Consider the following 18,598-nt stretch of genomic DNA (forward strand, 5'->3'; position numbering starts at 1 on the left):
CCTTATAAAAGAACAGGTCCCGTGTGGTGACCTCCATCTTGTTGTTCTCTTCGTTAACCTTTGGAATCTTGGGTCAACATCCCTGCCTGTTCCCGTCAAGAAGGTGCTGTAGGCACAAGTCGAACACATTTTACAAATGACTGTGGCATATTCCTTGCCACTTAGAAGCTGCGAGATTGCACACTTGCACACAATACAGTCATCTGGCAACGGTAATCGATTCTGAAGCTTACACTCATCAAATGGAACTCGGGATTGGCTGTGATCGCTACTGTTGTATCGGAAAAGCATTTAGCAATTTTGACTACTTTTCTGCTTCTATAGTCGAAAGTTTACATTCACTGAAAAGAAGTTGCCGTTTATCAAGTCATCGAGTTTTGTTGCACTTTATAGAAGTGAGCAAAACAATCAGAACAAATCAAAAATGTTATTTACTTTGTCCATATGATCTGAAAAATGATATTTATTCTTGTGTAATTTTCTCCTGTTGATTGATGGGAGAAAGTGTGCACTACTATATACTCTGTAATATTTGCAGGGAATTTAATTTCACTATATTTGCGGTCATTAAATATAGTGCAACATTGCATACCTCATGAAAATTTAAATACAACGCATGTATAAAACGCATTAACTGCAGATTGTTTATAAAGCATGGTTGTGAGTATTTTAATACTCCTAAAACCCCGAAATATTATCCCCGTGAAATTTTAAAACTATACAGCATAAGTACAACATTACATAAGTCGTTTACACCTTCAAAAAATCAAAAGAGCTGCTACAATTGTGATGTTTATTGATAAATGAATGAAAATGCTCTAGGATGTATATAATTAATATGTACATGTATATACAATGTACAGGATATAAAACAGAAGCACAAGGCACTGTGTACATAAGTAATGTATATAAAAACAACTGATTGAGTAAAATTCGTTTTAAGAATCTCAGTATCAACAAACCACAAAAATATGTAAAAGAACATTTGACCTTTTAAGAATTATAAGATCCAAAACCTATTTCAAATTTTTACATGGCACAACCAAAGGATTGAAACTTACCCTTAACTCTACTTAGCTAGCAGGAGTTTGAAAGACTTTGATAATATCCTTAAAGTGAACATGTTATGTAAAGTAAATTTCAATCTGATCCCATATCTTCCGATTATAAACCAGCAGGGCTTCACTAAAGAGGTAGATATCAACACACTATATCTACATTAAAATGGTATTAAGATCAATGACGACACTTGCAGCTTGATAATTGTAAACCACAGGCGTCTGCAACTGGTTAATCTTTATAGAAAAAATATTAGCCCCTACACTACTTTATCAACCTTGTTGATATATTGGAGTAGGGGCTAACCTTTTTTTCCTATAAATAGTTTTTCCTATAAATACTAACCAGTTGCAGACGCCTATATATAAACATAATCAATTTGATGTACTCAAAGTTTAGCACAAACCCAAACTGAAACAAATTAGTGTACTAACAATGATTGCCATAGCAACCAGTGAAGGTAAAGAATAATTAGCACACTCATAACTTAGCGGAATGCTTCCAGTGTGAAAATCGCTAAAATAAGATTACCTCTAAAATATATACATTAACAGTAAAGGCATTCCCAGCTTTTGATGAATTTAATGCAGGCAAAACGGACCTCAACTCGGAATTCAAATAATATTATATGCTTTCTTAAATCAAAAATAAAATTTTCATTAAAAATAAAATTTTCTATCATGTTATAGAAATGAAAAAATCCTCATTAAATTGAGTTGACTTCATAATTAATCAACCTATATCTGCTCTATTGCATTGTATTTGGGAAAATGCCTCGCATAACTGCAATGTAATTATTGAAAAACTGCAAAAATAAGCTGTCGGAGTACATGTAATTCTAAAATGTCAATTTTATACAACTTCATATCACATGTCTAACATAAACAACCTGGCCAACTTTACTTTGACATCCAATATCCAAATGATAACTACCAAATTATCAACACAAAATGTATCTTATATGCCATTTATCAAACAAATATTTTAAAACGTCTTTGATATATCAAAGTCCATTATATATTTGTAGCCATTTATAATCGATTTCAGATCAGGCCAAACAAATTACTTCAGGCCCTCATCTGATTTTAAGTAAAACCCTTGATTTATCATTGTCTCACACATTTTGAAGCAGTTTATATGAAAATGAAAAATGATTACCGGGTAGTTTGAAAAAAAAGACTATCTCTTTTTTCACCAATGAATAATCATAACTCCTTCTCTCATCTCTTTTTAGAAAAATTGGCTCGAGAACCAAGTAATTAATTATATGTAGCCTAATTACTGAAAATGTATCTGCATTAGAGTGCCACTTTACCAATAATGTGTACTCTACACCTTACTGGATATTTTACAGTAATTACCTTCAATTCAACACAGAATCCAAGACACAACTAGAAACCACAATATACAGTTTGAAGAAAACAGATTTCTTTCTATCCTTTTTTTACTGTATAAAAATATGACTCTTCCGTGAAGAAAAAAAATTCTTTTATGAATGAAAGGATGTATTCAAGACCTTTTTCCAATTTAACATTATAAACTAATTTTTAACCTGATTAGGAGAAGCAATGGAGATTTTCCAGTACTGTAGTTTCTGAATACCCAGTTATTAACCCAAAAATACATGGACAATTCAATATTATTTTGTACATACACACACATATATATATATATATGATAGCGAGTACTATTAATATATTGTTTTCAAAAAATATCAATCAGGTAATGAAGGTAATTTTCAAATTTCTTGGATATAATGAAGTGTTGTTAGTGGAGTATAATACATCTGTCTCTCCTCTGTAGTAGCCCAGACAGCTCACAGCCTTAGGCGGCAGTAATGTACTTGGCCACATATTCTTTCCTTACGTCCCTGTCTTCCTGGGGTCGGTTGTATGGGGTCCATATAGGTTCCCCAACAAACAGGCGAACTGCCACAATGTGATTCTGTCAAAGTGAAAAACAAAACAAAATATATGAATAGTGTGTTGTTGTAATCATTTTTCAAGAATATGCAAAATAAGTTTTAATATATTTACAATTTGCATGCATGCATCATTCCTTTTAATAATGATTTTGTTGGACAGCAATGTTGGTCAGAAAATCCAAAATGTAATATTGTAGCATTTAATAAATGGAACTGTAAAAGTGAAAATTTATGTGAGGGGAATTCTGGAAAAGTACCCCAACATATGTAGTTCCCCTATCAACATTGTGAAATTAATTTCCCCCAGTAATAACCACATTTACAATAAATACTGTTGGTCCCTTATATGGCCTTCAAGAAGCAATAAAGAGTATATATATATATAAAGGCAAGGGACCCTAGTATGATATTGTAGAAATTAAGAGACCTAATAAACAAATAATTCAATAAAGTTAGAATGAACTACAGTACTTCACCAATGAGTAGGTAGTATAGGTTAAAGGCCAAATCGTAGGTCACAGTGACCTAATTTTCATACATGTATAGCTCACTGCCTCACCGAGGTGAACTCTTACCCCAAGTATGAACTTCCAGTGACAAGTAGTGTAGGAGATAGCTGCCGGACACGATAACAAAAGGACAGAAGAAAAGAATGACAGAAGGAAAGGAAGACAGGATAAAGGGAAGAAGGAAGGACATATGGACACAATTTTACAATCCCCACAGGTTCACAATGGAGGACTAAAAAGCAAATACTTCAACTAGAAGTGCCTGCATCGCTCACCTTAATATTTCAAGTTATCATGGCAATTATTCCTATTACACAGAGGCTGCGCACTCGTGAAAAATATCAAAATATTAGCCCCACTCGTGTATATATATTGGGTATTACTGAAGACACTGTTAGATATTCTGTTTATTACATTTTTTATCAACAAAAAACCTACCCTGTATGCTAACTAGGCCTACAGCGAAAGATTGCATACGTTTATAGTAGTTCCCCCTGTCCAGGTACTGACATATATGTCGGGCTTTTTGATTAGTCAATTATTTTGGTATTTTCTAATCACTAGTGAAAAATATCACTTTTATAGAATGAATAATTTTTGATATTTCACTGGTAAACATGTAATAAAAAGCTTTCTTGTGGTGTTTTGATTAATCAAGTTTGTCGCGTATTACATGTTTGAGATGTTTGATCAAGTAAGAATTTTTGTAATCTAGTTTTGTCAGAAATGCCTGACAATCGGACATCACGATAAATGAAAGAATTTTAGCAATGTGAGAAAAACTCATTACAATCAATCGTCTGATTGTGGTTATTGCTTATATCATATAAAACACAAACGTTGTCCAGTGTGGCATTCGAGTTTAAACCTAGACAACAAAATAAGAATTGATTCTGTCCAAGGGTTAATGAGATATTGTGTACACAAGGTTATCACGGACAAATGGAAGGATGCATGCACAGGAAAGTAATTACTATGTACCGCCTCAGTACAGTGTGGGGTATAATACAGATGCCTGTTTCTGGTTAGTACCGTATTTATAGAAAAACATACAATAGCTGGAAGGTCGGAAGTGGGGGGAGAGCTTTGATTTACTTTGAATTCAAGTTTGATCAGACTAAAATACCAATGCACACAAACTTCAATATCAAACCTTAGTTCAGAATCTTTTATCTTATATATATATTTAAATTAAAGATTAAAGATTAGAAAATGGACCAAAAGCGGTCATGATAGCTGATGATGCATCAACTGTGGAACGGAAATAAGCTATATATTTAAGAGCGGTTTCACAATGGCAATCTGATTGGTCAACAGTTCCTTAATCAATACAAGCTATAATTGTCTAACAATCATACTGTCCATTTTTAAACAATTAAACAATTGATGCATCATCCAATCTTTGGTTTGGTTTGGTTTGGTTTATTTTGTTTAACGTCCTATTAACAGCTAAGGTCATTTAAGGACGGCCTCCCGTGCGTGCGACATGCATGCGTGAGGTGAGTGCGTATGTGTGTTTTGGGAGGCTGTGATATGTTCGTGTTAAGTCTCCTTGTGATAGGCCGGAACTTTTGCCGATTTTAAGTGCTACCTCACTGAAGCATACTGCCGAAGACACCCAGCAGCACACCCCACCCGGTCACATTATACTGACAATGGGCTAACCAGTCGTCCCACTCCAAATATGCTGAGCGCTAAGCAGGAGCAGCAACTACCATTTTTAAAGACTCTGGTATGTCTCAGCTAGGGGACAGAACCAAAAGCCTTCCTCACAGGGGCGAACGCTCAACTAAAGGCCAAAAGTGAGGCATTGTCAAGGGAGACGTTAGGAAGAAGAAAGTTTAAGAAAGAAGAGAAAAGATAAGATCCCAAATTTAGTCGCCTCTTACGATCATGCAATGGGGGCAGCAGGTACAATTCTTACGCCCTACCTGCAGGGCAGTCATCCAATCTCCAAGTGTTATACTTTGATACATTTTTTGTATAATGCTGACCCGTTTTTTGGACAAAATGATCTAACCAATACTAATACAAGTTTCCCTTCATTCTAAGGAGAAGCATGTATTTGCCTCCCTCTGTCACTAACTTTTTCGTCCAGGGTGAAACGATGGTATATTCCAGCAGGCAGAACGATCAGGTCACCAGCCTCTAAGAATATGCGGATCCATTCGTCTTGTTTTCCTCGGACATCAAAATATCCACTTCCATCCAGGATAAAGCGGATTTCCTCATCAACGTGGAGATGTTCCTCAAAAAAGGCCTTGATCTGGGAAAAAATCAAACCATCCATCAATTTGTAGGCATTTTCCTAAAACCTTGAAGTTGTTTGAGAAACACACTGCCACTAGTGCAGTCCGGAAAAAGATCTGTCATATTTGGATCATTCCCAATCAAAAATTGTCCCTGTATTCTCCCAATTTTGACCTAAATTTTCTAACCAGCCATTGTTTATTAGTGTTAAAGACATTAAGTTATTGATAAAAAAATATTTGTGTACATACATAATTGGTGATGACAATGCGACTGATTCATCAACTCTCAGCATTAAAATTTGGATTTAAGGAAGAACCAAAGTGTTGGGGTCACTTTTTTTAGTATATTACCTTGTTAAACTTAGTTTACCTTGTTTTCGTAGTCAGGGAGCTTTTCTCTGCTGCATTCAATTCTGTCCATGTATGTGTAGTTTCTATCTTTCCTGATTTTTTTCAGAGTCTCATTTTCCTCAAAGTTCTGAGGATTTATCTGTAATGGAATGCTCAAATTTTTAAAACACAACTTTTTCACAGCTATCATCCAACAAGGGCCCAATGGGCCCAAATCGCTCACCTGCAATGCAGTGATCTTTTCATATATGGATCCTGCAGTTATTTGAAAGCATGCTACAGGACCAATATAATGTCTCTCTGCACTTTGGCTTTTCACTAAAAGTCATTTAAAGATTTAAGCATACTTGATCGACGTGACCTTGAATGAAGGTCAAGGTCATTCATTTGAACAAACTTGGTAGCCCTTTACCCCAGCATGCTACAGACCCAATATCAACTCCCTGGGACTCTTGGTTATTGAGAAGAAGTTGTTTAAAGATTTTAGCCTTTTTGACCCCTGTGACCTTGAATGAAGGTCAAGGTCATTCATTTGAACAAACTTTGTAGCCCTTTACCCCAGCATGCTACAGACCCAATATCAACTCTCTGGGACTCTTGGTTATTGAGAAGAAGTCGTTTAAAGATTTTAGCCTTTTTGACTCCTGTGACCTTGAATGAAAGTCAAGGTCATTCATTTGAACAAACTTGGTAGCCCTTCACCCCAGCATGCTACAGGCCAAATATTAGGTCTCTGGGACTCTTGGTTATTGAGAATAAGTCGTTTAAAGATTTTAGCCTTTTTGACTCCTGTGACCTTGAATGAAAGTCAAGGTCATTCATTTGAACAAACTTGGTAGCTCTTTACCCCAGCATGCTACAGGCCAAATATTAGGTCTCTGGGACTGTTGGTTATCGAGAAGAAGTCGTTTAAAGATTTTAGCCTTTTTGGCCCCTGTGACCTTGAATGAAGGTCAAGGCCATTCATTTGAACAAAATTGGTAGCCCTTTACCGCAGCATGCTACAGACCCAATATCAACTCCCTGGGACTCTTGGTTATTGAGAAGAAGTCGTTTAAAGATTTTAGCCTTTTTGACTCCTGTGACCTTGAATGAAAGTCGAGGTCATTCATTTGAACAAACTTGGGAGCCCTTCACCCCAGCATGCTACAGGCCAAATATTAGGCCTCTGGGACTCTTGGTTATTGAGAAGAAGTCGTTTAAAGATTTTAGCCTTTTTGACTCCTGTGACCTTGAATGACGGTCAAGGTCATTCATTTGAACAAACTTGGTAGCCCTTCACCCCAGCATGCTACAGACCCAATATCAACTCCCTGGGACTCTTGGTTATTGAGAAGAAGTCGTTTAAAGATTTTAGCCTTTTTGACCCCTGTGACCTTGAATGAAAGTCAAGGTCATTCATTTGAACAAACTTGGTAGCCCTTCACCCGAGCATGCTACAGACCCAATATCAACTCCCTGGGACTCTTGGTTATTGAGAAGAAGTCGTTTAAAGATTTTAGCCTTTTTGACTCCTGTGACCTTGAATGAAAGTCAAGGTCATTCATTTGAACAAACTTGGTAGCCCTTCACCCCAGCATGCTACAGACCCAATATCAAGTCCCTGGGACTCTTGGCTATTGAGAAGAAGTCGTTTAAAGATTTTAGCCTTTTTGACTCCTGTGACCTTGAATGAAGGTCAAGGTCATTCATTTGAACAAACTTGGTAGCCCTTCACCCCAGCATGCTACAGACCCAATATCAAGTCCCTGGGTCTTTTGGCTATTTAGAAGAAGTCGTCTAATTTTTTTTTAGCCTTTTTGACTCCTGTGACCTTGAATGAAAGTCAAGGTCATTCATTTGAACAAACTTGGTAGCCCTTTACCCCAGCATGCTACAGACCCAATATCAACTCCCTGGGACTGTTGGTTGTTGAGAAGAAGTTGTTTGAAGATTTTAGCCTTTTTGACTCCTGTGACCTTGAATGAAGGTCAAGGTCATTCATTTGAACAAACTTGGTAGCCCTTCACCCCAGCATGCTACAGGCCCAATATTAGGTCTCTAGGCCTTTTGGTTATTGAGAAGAAGTTGCTTGAATGGAAAGTTGACGCCGGACGGACGGCCGGACGGCCGGACGGACGACGGACGGACGACGGACGCCGCGCCACGGCATAAGCTCACTTGCCCTTCGGGCAGGTGAGCTAACAAGCATAGTGGATGTTGCTAAAGCAATACATGTTCCCTAAGGTAGATTGCTGACAAACTCTGACATTATGCACATATATACAGGGGCCGCGTGGCTGAGTGATTAAGGTGTCCCAACACTTTATCACTAGCCTTCCACCTCTGGGTTGCGAGTTCGAAACCTATGTGTGGCAGTTGCCAGGTACCGACAGTAGGTCGGTGGTTTTTCTCCGGATACTCCGGCTTTCCTCCACCTCCAAAACCTGGCACATCCTTAAATGCCCCTGGCTGTTAATAGGATGTTAAACACAAACAAACGTACATATGTAGGTATGTACTAGATGGACAGAGAGGAAACCTACATGTACAGTCACTGGTAGAGGACATCACAAATTTTCTTTGTTCCTTTGTATTTAACTGAGGACATCACTAATTTTCTTTGTTCCTTTGCATTTAACTAAGAATTGTTCAAAATGTTTTCACCATGCAGATTTGGGAAAGAGAAAAGATCACACATCCACTGCGACTATACTGTGGAAATCCCAAATTGCCAAATTTGGGATTTGCTTAAATTTTGCCCTATTAGACTGCCTTGGGACACAAAAGCAAACAAAATTCATAAATATGCTGCTTTCACAATGCAACTCTTCTAATCTCAATTCTCTCCCGACTTCTCAAATATAACTTGAGCACTGATAATAAGATTATGTATGCTCATTGACTACAAAATAACAGCATCATTTGCTTTACTAAACTACAGAGAAATCAGAAGGTTTCTGATGTTTCATTGGCCTATCAAAAATCTGATGTCAGCAAGTCGGCCAATATCAGATTTTTTAAAAGGCAGATAGTTTATCAGAAACCTTTGGAATAACTGTAAAGCTAGTTTAAGTTTTTTATCTCATCTATTCCGTGTCTGCCTGGTAGGGGCTGCGGTGACTGATTCATTAAGTTGTACCGTCACCTCTGGATGGTGAGTTTGAAACCTATGTGGGGCAGTTGCCGCGGTACTGACCGTAGGCAGGTGGGTTTTTTTTTTTTTGGGGGGGGGGGTCTCCAGCTTTCCTCCACCTCCAAAACTAGGCACATCCTTAAATCACCCTGGCTGTTCTGTTAATAGGACAAAATAAACCAAACCAAACATAAACCAAGTCTGCCTGGTAGGACTACAGCATACCTATATATGTCAATTTAAGTCTTCCATACTTGACGTTATGTAAAATTCTCTACGTCGGGTGAGAAAAGAGAATCTAACTTCTTTTTATTTCAAATCTTTAATTCTATTTATGTCCAGAGTGTGGCATTACACACAGAAAGGTACTGTATCTATAGGTGGTACACTATCTAATTAGCATACATATGTATGTACAGTGTATATATATCTTACAACAAATGCTTTATTGACATATACTCGGGTGACCTAAAAGTCACAGATATTTAAAGTTTGTGTATGATGTACCATCTACACCTTTTGCTCATCAGCTATATCTCGGGTAGCTCTCAGTCTGCCCATTATGCATATTCAGTAACAATTACCCGTCTGGATGTTTTTATATCCTATTCCTTTTTTACCTGTTCTACACGGACTACTAGTCAGCTTTATGCACAAGTTGTGCATAAAGGTTAATCTATACACTGAAATGTATTTATAATCCATCACATCATAAATTCTTGAAACATCTGTGCTTCAACAAACCATGTTCAGCATATGTTTATACCCAGACCATCAAAGTTTTAGAATAGAAAGGCTATGAACTAGACAAGCACTTAAATTTATTCATCATAGTCAACGATGTATATAGTCAAACATAATGATCACCAGGCTGGAAATGTGACCCGAGATTTTAGGTGACCTTTTTTCAAATCTTTAAACACGGCCTCATGCGAAATGCTTTATGTGAAATTCTTTATAAACCTCAACTAAAAGGCAGTTTGGTTTAGTATTGTTAGCTGTTCTATCGACAGGTCATTTAAGGACAACCTCCCCGGGTGTGAGACACACGTGTGTAGTATGTGTATGTTTTGGGAGGCTGTGGTATGTCTGTGTGACAGTGCATCTCCTTTAAATAGACGGAACTGATGTTAATTTTATGATGTTACCTCACTGACGTAAACTGCCCATGATACACAACAGGACACCCTACCTGGTCATATTATACCGACAATTTGGGGAACCAGTCATTCGCCATCATAACGCTAAGCAGAAATAGAAACTACCATTTTTACAGACTCAGATAGTTATGTTTCAACCAAGTCCTGTCTCAGAGGGGCTTGATGCTCATCTAAGGCAAAAAGTGGGGCAGTGTTATGGGAGACAATAGGAAGAAAAGAACAAGAGGCCCAATGGGCCTGTATCGCTCACCTGGCTCTACAGCAACTTTGAAGTTGATTGAGTTCATTTCTACAGATACTATGCTGATTATCATAGTAAGCTAGGTTTATTCATACTAATAAATTTTCTAGTCCTTCATTCCAGCATTTTATTGGCCTAATATCTGGTCTAGGAGGCTCTTGGCTATCGCAAAATTATTGTTTACAGATTTAAGCCGATTTCACCCCTGTGATCTTAAATGTAGGTCAAGGGTCATTCATTTGAACAAACTTTGTAGCCCTTCACCCCAGCATGCTACAGGCCCAATATCAAGTCCCTGGGCCTCTTGGTTATTAAGAAGAAGTCATTTGAAGAATATAGCCTATTTGACCCATGTGACCTTGAATGAAGGTCAACATCATTTATTTGAACAAACTTTGTAGCCCTTCACCCCAGCATGCTACAGGCCCAATATCAAGTCCCTGGGCCTCTTGGTTATTAAGAAGAAGTCATTTGAAGAATATAGCCTATTTGACCCATGTGACCTTGAATGAAGGTCAACATCATTTATTTGAACAAACTTTGTAGCCCTTCACTCCAGCATGCTACAGGTCCAATATCAAGTCCCTGGGCCTCTTGCTTATTGCGAAGAAGTTGTTTGAAGATTATAGCCTATTTGACCCATGTGACCTTGAATGAAGGTCAATGTCATTTATTTGAACAAACTTAGTAGCCCTTCACCCCAGCATGCTACAGGCCCAATATCAAGTCCCTGGGTCTCTTGGTTATTGAGAAGAAGTCGTTTGAAGATTATAGCCTATTTGACCAATGTGACCTTGAATGAATGTCAAGGTCATTTATTTGAACAAACTTTGTAGCCCCTCACCCCAGCATGCTACAGCACCAATATCAAGTCGCTGGGCCTCTTGGTTATTGAGAAGAAGTCGTTTGAAGATTATAGCCTATTTGACAAATGTGACCTTGAATGAAGGTCAAGGTCATTTATTTGAACAAACTTAGTAGCCCTTCACCCCAGCATGCTACAGGCCCAATATCAAGTCCCTGGGCCTCTTGGTTATTGAGAAGAAGTCGTTTGAAGATTATAGCCTATTTGACCAATGTGACCTTGAATGAAGGTCAAGGTCATTTATTTGAACAAACTTTGTAGCCCTTCACTCCAGCATGCTACAGGCCCAATATCAAGTCCCTGGGCCTCTTGGTTATTGAGAAGAAGTCGTTTGAAGATTATAGCCTATTTGACCCATGTGACCTTGAATGAAGGTCAAGGTCATTTATTTGAACAAACTTAGTAGCCCTTCACCCCAGCATGCTACAGGCCCAATATCAAGTCCCTGGGCCTCTTGGTTATTGAGAAGAAGTCGTTTGAAGATTATAGTCTATTTGACCCATGTGACCTTGAATGAAGGTCAAGGTCATTTATTTGAACAAACTTTGTAGCCCTTCACCCCAGCATGCTACAGGCCCAGTATCAAGTCACTGGGCCTCTTGGTTATTGAGAAGAAGTCGTTTGAAGATTATAGCCTATTTGACCAATGTGACCTTGAATGAAGGTCAAGGTCATTTATTTGAACAAACTTGGTAGCCCTTCATCCCAGCATGCTACAGGCCCAATATGAAGTTCCTGGGCCTCCTGGTTATTGAGAAGAAGTTGTTTAAATGAAAAAGTTGACGCCGGACGGCCGGACGGCCGGAGGGACGGCCGGACGGACGGACGGACGGACGACGGACGCCGCACCATGGCATAAGCTCACTTGCCCTTCGGGCAGGTGAGCTAATAAAACAGAAAAGATAATATCCTAAATTGAGTTGCCTCTTACAATCATGCAAGGGTGCAGCAGCAGGTACAAATCTAATGCCTTGGCTGCCCCTGCAGCTTAATGGTGGGAATTAGTTTTGAAGCAAATAATGGACATTTTGTTTATATTAAACTTTCTAGTTTAATTATCCTCAATTTACATTACAATTAAAGAATTTTTTCTTCTTCTGGAATATTATCACATTAAGCATTTAGAATATATATTCAGCATAAAGCATGTCTATTATCTAGCCTGAGTTTCCTCTGGCCCCGACACCGTGACGGTGTATGGCCCCGACTCTGTCTAGTGTAGGGCCCAGAGTTTCCTCTGGCCCTGACACTGTGTCTGGTGTAGGGCCCCGAGTTTCCTCTGGCCCTGACACTGTGTCAGGTGTAGCTATACAGGGCCCCAGTACACCAGACAATGGTATCAGGGCCAGAGGAATCTCGGGCTAGTCTATTGTAATACTAGCTTTCCATACATTCATAATGTTTACACAGACATTACTGTAGTCTCCCGTGACAAAGACGTCAATAATATGATATCGGAATTTAGTTTTAACTTTGTGATAAGATTTACTGCAGTTGGTAACAAAGAATCATACCACAAAAAAATTCATTGCATTCACATGACTTACACTTGGAACAATTTTAGATCTTTAAAGGTTTGTCGCAAGGGACCCGAATGGAACAGCATTTTCAATAGCGAGAAGGTTAGTAAATGGTTTTGCATCACACTGTTCCATATATTCTAGCAAATGTGCACACAAACAATTCAAATACTAACAAATGTTTCAGTGGCACATTGGAGTGTTTGAAATAGCATTGAAATAAAAAAGAAATGTTTCACTTTAACAAAATATATATTTATATCATTGAGATGCCTGAGGAAATGCTGATCCAGAGTCACACAAAAGAATTATTCATGTGAGGAGGATTCAGCATTACCATTAAAAGTTACCTTGGCTTTGAAAGAAACCATCTTGATGATTGGAACTTTGTGAAGTGGGAAAAAATTATCCAGCATGCATACCTTAGCATCCACCATCAAATTGACTGGGTGTAGATGATTGATCATATTGTTATTGCATTAATTGGTATTTTACTTTATATATCATACATAAATAAACATTTTTGTGAATTTTATTTCTTATATATTATCTATCATATGACTACACTAAATACTCAATGCTGATTGGTCTCAACAGTCTGTCGACACAGGTCAAAATTAGATGTAAACCTGCAAAACTGAAAATGTTCACAAGAGGTTAATATTGAAATCCAAAAACCCCTGCAGTGATCGAGCCTCACAGGTTAATAACTGAATCCAAAACACCCGCTGTAAAATATTGACCAATTAGATACCAGAAAAAATTAACTCAGTACAGTTATTAAATATGGCAGACAACTCTGTTGCTTCAATCATGACAGACGTAAACAAAACAGACAAAACGCATTTTGGAAATGTTTCAGAGGAGGAAGTAGTGAGAATGTTGAACAAAAAGGATGCGAAAAATACAAGCAGATCGAACCACAGAAATGGCAATTACTGTCCTACATGAGGAAAAGGACATTGAAACCGAATTAATCCTCCAAACGAATGTTGACAAACTCTTTAAAACAATTAAAATATCATATGATAAAACAGTTATCAACCTTTTTTCATTTCAATACGAAGATCCAGGCTTGGGAAATATCTCTTAAAAGGTTTATAAATCTCTGTATTCACCCGAAAAAAGGTTGATTATATATATATGTAACATTTTGTATAATACTAGATCTATAACATATATATATGTGTACTACATATAAAAAATACCAAATAAAAATCTATATATATTTCAGGTATTTCTTATTGTTAGCCTGGTATTTTGTAAGTTGTTATGTCTGATGAAGTCTTGTGTAAATAGCCTACATGTAGTTGAACTGTAGTTGTTATATGTACTGTTATAGTGCATCTCGAGATGTTGGCTATTGTTTGCTTATCTATATTCATATTCTGCAAGATACAGTATATGTCTAAAGACACCCGGTAATAAGCAATTACAAAATCTATTACTTTTGTGTACAATAATACATAACTCGTATACCAGTAGCTTTTGTGTACGTAACAGTACGTAATACCTTAGAACGAATATTCATACCCTGCCTACACTGCTCTCCGACCATCTGTCAGAAATGTCCGTCCGTCGTCCAGAGCTACGTTATCGCAGCTAGTAATACCCAAGTCCCGTTTTAGATGACCATATCCTTTATAAATGTGCCACCGAAGGTTTGATTGTTGAGATGATTGAAATATCATTAAAAAGTATTAATTGTTTTTTATGATTCATAGCTCTAGGTAAAACGTCAAAAATATTGATAATTGATGTTGAAAAAGTATAACATAATACAGTTCTACCTAAATATTAGTTTAAAATCTAGATCTACAATATTCTACATTGTGCGTTGCGGTAATATCATTAATTTGAGGGTAAAATATTATTGTGAACCTTATAACCTATAAAAAATACGGTATTTTTGTCTTATATTTTTTAGAGAAAAATGCCACCTATTCCGTATATTGTCATTGTACGAGTTACTTCCCCTGAAAGTAACGACGTGACACAGATTATATCTAGACAGTAGGCCTACAGTTTTCAGTAATGGTTTTCTTGATAAATACACATTCTCTTAACACAAAACTTTACCATGACCTGTCTTATGGATATATCAAAGGAACAAAACAGTGATTTAGTGCAAATAAGCCTTACTCTTTTTTTAGCACGTAAACACAAGTATCTAGATCATGATTGTATGGCATGATCATGCATGGCGTATTTTGTGTAACTTACATTGAAGTATTCGACTCCGATATCTTTCAGTTGTTCCAAGCTGACATCTGAATCACCAGCTCGCTTATGAGGGAGGCGTTGATCCTCTTGTGAATCGTCCATACACCATGCTTTCACCATGCTTGCTATCTTTTGTAATGCCGTGTATTACGTCGCTGTCTGCTAATCGGTCAAGCAGCACAATAATGGCGAACAGAGATATTGTTTTGTTCGGAGCGCCTCGACTATTTACATACAGTAGTATAATACGGACAATCAATCGGAACTCCTCGTCATTTTCTTCGAAACTACCGACTGTGGACCTAATGCTTTCCCTGAATCTGGTTCGATGATCAGCAAGGACAGAAATTATTATTTTTATTATTATTTTCTTCATTTTTTTTTTTTAATGTAAAAATTCAAATATCAATAATAGTAAAATGATAATTATCGGACTAAGGTTTTCGAGAAAACAAGAATATCATCTTTGCATTTTGTAACATGATTGCACAATAGTGAACAACAACTATTTCAAACTTCTTCTCAAGTTCTACCACCAGTGGGATTCAGCTTTTACTTACCCGAAATGATCATAATCAAGTGTTGTTAATTTCTTTGCTCCTAGACTCTAACTGGACTAACCTTAAGACAAACCATCAATCCATTAAGTGATTTAGAGCCCATTTCTACAAAATCTACACCAGACCTATCCTTATGTCGAACTAGGCCATGCATGTCTTACTCTCACCTGGGCCTATACTTAAAGAAGTCCTGTAGGTGGTTTTAACCCTTACTAACCCAGACAAACTTCTTAATGCTCGCCTCCAAGTCCGAGATTCATAACTATCTCCTACATCATTTCCCCCAAATACCTGTCTATTATACACAGTATCTGGCACCACTAACACCGGAATTATTACAAGTTCTTCCTGATTCAGACTTTCAAATAAAATTTCAGCAGTACATGAAATCAAATTCAACCAAAGACAGTAGCTCAAAGCCTGGCAATTGCTCGAAAAAACTTCTGCTACATGTTGACACCACAGACCATGTATCCACCAAACACTTCATTTTGATATCACAAACTTTTTAAGAGGTCTTATTAGCACTACCAATCTAACCCTGTCTATCTATTAGGGCTTACCCGATTACCTCCCCCTATCTGCCCTTTTATAGAGGCTAATCTTTTGACTGCTGTCCATTGTCAGCATTCTTGTCTATGTCGTTTACTTGTGTTGCATCAGTATGCTGGTATTAACACACCGTATATTTACAGGACGAAATGTCCCAGAAAGTAGATGACTTTTTTGAAAAATGCTGTGAAGTCAGCATATCAAAATCAACCACTGACAAAGACGCATTCAGCATTCTGGGTTGTACGGTCCTTGTGTAAGACCTGCAAAACTGCCGGCAAAGATGTGATCTGCAGCCAATCCAATACTTCTGAAATAAATAAGAGTGGTTTTGTTGTTGGATAATTAAACAGTTTGAAAGTTCTTTTTCTCGTTATAAACTGAATTGATATATGAAAATACGAGATTATGTATTAAAAAAAAAAAAAACTTCAGTGAGAAAATTGTGGGTAGGGTAACCACAAACAAACATTTTTTTAATGATGGCCTAAACACATTCACGTTTTAATGGATATATTTCGAAAAACTAATATTTAGGGCAGATTATCTCGTTTTTTGTAATAAAAGGTGTTTTACAAAAACATTGACTGTGTTAAAACAATACGATATCTTCCTCAATAATATTCTATTTCCTTGGTCGAAGCACAGGACCTGTGGGCGAAGCCTGTGAATGTTGATTTCTTTAATTATTTGATTTATCAGCAAAACAATGTTTATGTTATAAATATTAACATTGACATATCATTAAAGTACGTATGCTTATATTTTAAGTTTTTAGCAAAAGTAGTGGCAGTATTTTCACTATAACAATAAAATACCTCAAAACATTGCCCCAGATGACGTAGGATGGAAAATCAAAGTTAAAAAAGATTTAATCCACATCCATTTTTCACAAAACAGTATTGCAGTTTTAACTCTGAGAAGCAAAACTCTGCATGTAACTTCCAACAATAAAGACGAAAATAATCATGAAAAAAATGAACAACACGTTTTTTTCCATCGGAACAGGTGCTTTCGTTTCCTTATAAGCTGATACTCTACCTAACACCACGGTATACGTAGTTACTCGTTCATTCACTTTGTCGAGACTTTACATATCTCTCTCTCTCACCGACTTTCAGTGGCTCGGAAGTTAAGCAGTAATTCTGAACATTGAAAATTGATTTTAGCAAATATCGTCAGGAGCGTTTAATAAATAAATGGTTTCACGGGTTTTAAATGGCCATTTTTTATGAATAAGAAATACTTAAGATTATCCGAACCCAGTATCGTACGTATCCAGCGAATCCAACTTCAGACAAAGAATATATCTCCTTTCTAAATTAATGTAGTTGTCACAATATAAGGTAAAACATCTTGGATTGTGATAACTACAATAGCTTCACACACACACAATTATATTTATATATATATATATAAGGGTCAAAGAAGTAATATGAACAGTATAATCCACATAACACTGGATCCTCACATAAATGTATGGAGGATACGAATTACTTGTAATGATTATATGGGGCAAAGAAGTAATTCAAACAGTGTAAACAATAAGGTTTGTGAAATTTTCGAGGCAATCCGCCCCTTTATCAAAACACAAAAAATCACAAATACAATCACATAATATATACAAGAGATCCCAGAGGGATCTTGGCGCCCACCATTGAATGATCTTCATAGGTTCCATGTCAGATTGATCTTTTCTCTACTTTTCCCTTCTTCTAAGTCTTACTAATCCTAATCTGTGTAAATACAGAAACAGCCCTCTATAGCTAATACTTTTCAAACAAGGGGAAACTATATATAAAATTTAAGATTTAGCGATAATGGCTGTCTGTCGACCATGTTTTTGGATTGGTCCCAATATGCAAAACTAGGCACTGAGGGGAACCTACATATGAAATTTGAGAAAGATCCTTTGAGTGCTTTCTGAGAAATAGCGATAACAAACTTCAATTGTCAAAATCCAAGATGGCTGCCTGTCGGCCATGTTGTTTTCTGATTAGTTTCAAAATGCAATATGCATAACTAGGCACCAAGGGGAACCTACATATGAAATTTGAGAAAGATCCCTTCAGTACTTTCTGAGAAATAGCGATAACAAACTTCAATTGTCAATATCCAAGATGGCTACCTGTCGGCCATGTTGTTTTCTGATTGGTCTCAAAATGCAATATGCATAACAAGGCACTGAGGGGAACGTATGTATGAAATTTGAGAAAGATCCCTTCATTACTTTCTGAGAAATAGCGATAACAAACTTCAATTGTCAA

At 37.1% G+C, this 18,598-nt stretch overlaps 1 protein-coding gene across 1 annotated transcript; it reads right to left on the bottom strand.

Annotated features, from left to right (window-relative positions):
• Positions 1 to 779: 779 nt before the first annotated feature.
• Positions 780 to 15,425, bottom strand: LOC117316541 (1,2-dihydroxy-3-keto-5-methylthiopentene dioxygenase-like). The gene is made up of 4 exons (XM_033871179.1): positions 15,220 to 15,425; positions 6,115 to 6,234; positions 5,579 to 5,758; positions 780 to 3,003 (listed from the first exon to the last, which is right to left on the bottom strand). Exons 1-4 carry the CDS (start codon positions 15,337 to 15,339, stop codon positions 2,884 to 2,886), a joined length of 540 nt encoding a protein of 179 aa, XP_033727070.1. The 5' UTR covers positions 15,340 to 15,425; the 3' UTR covers positions 780 to 2,883.
• Between the last annotated feature and the right edge of the window lie 3,173 nt (positions 15,426 to 18,598).

This window comes from Pecten maximus, chromosome 18 (assembly GCF_902652985.1).
Source record: "Pecten maximus chromosome 18, xPecMax1.1, whole genome shotgun sequence".
Classification (NCBI taxonomy): Eukaryota; Metazoa; Mollusca; class Bivalvia; order Pectinida; family Pectinidae; genus Pecten; species Pecten maximus.

What these genes read in the sequence shown, in the direction of transcription:
- LOC117316541 (XM_033871179.1), bottom strand. Translation starts at nt 15,339, where the DNA reads ATGGTGAAAGCATGGTGTATGGACGATTCACAAGAGGATCAACGCCTC. An exon ending in TCCCTGACTACGAAAACAAG is followed by an intron (nt 5,759 to 6,114) that starts GTAAACTAAGTT and finishes ATTTTTTCCCAG; the next exon opens with ATCAAGGCCTTTTTTGAGGA. An exon ending in GTTTCACCCTGGACGAAAAA is followed by an intron (nt 3,004 to 5,578) that starts GTTAGTGACAGA and finishes TCACTTTGACAG; the next exon opens with AATCACATTGTGGCAGTTCG.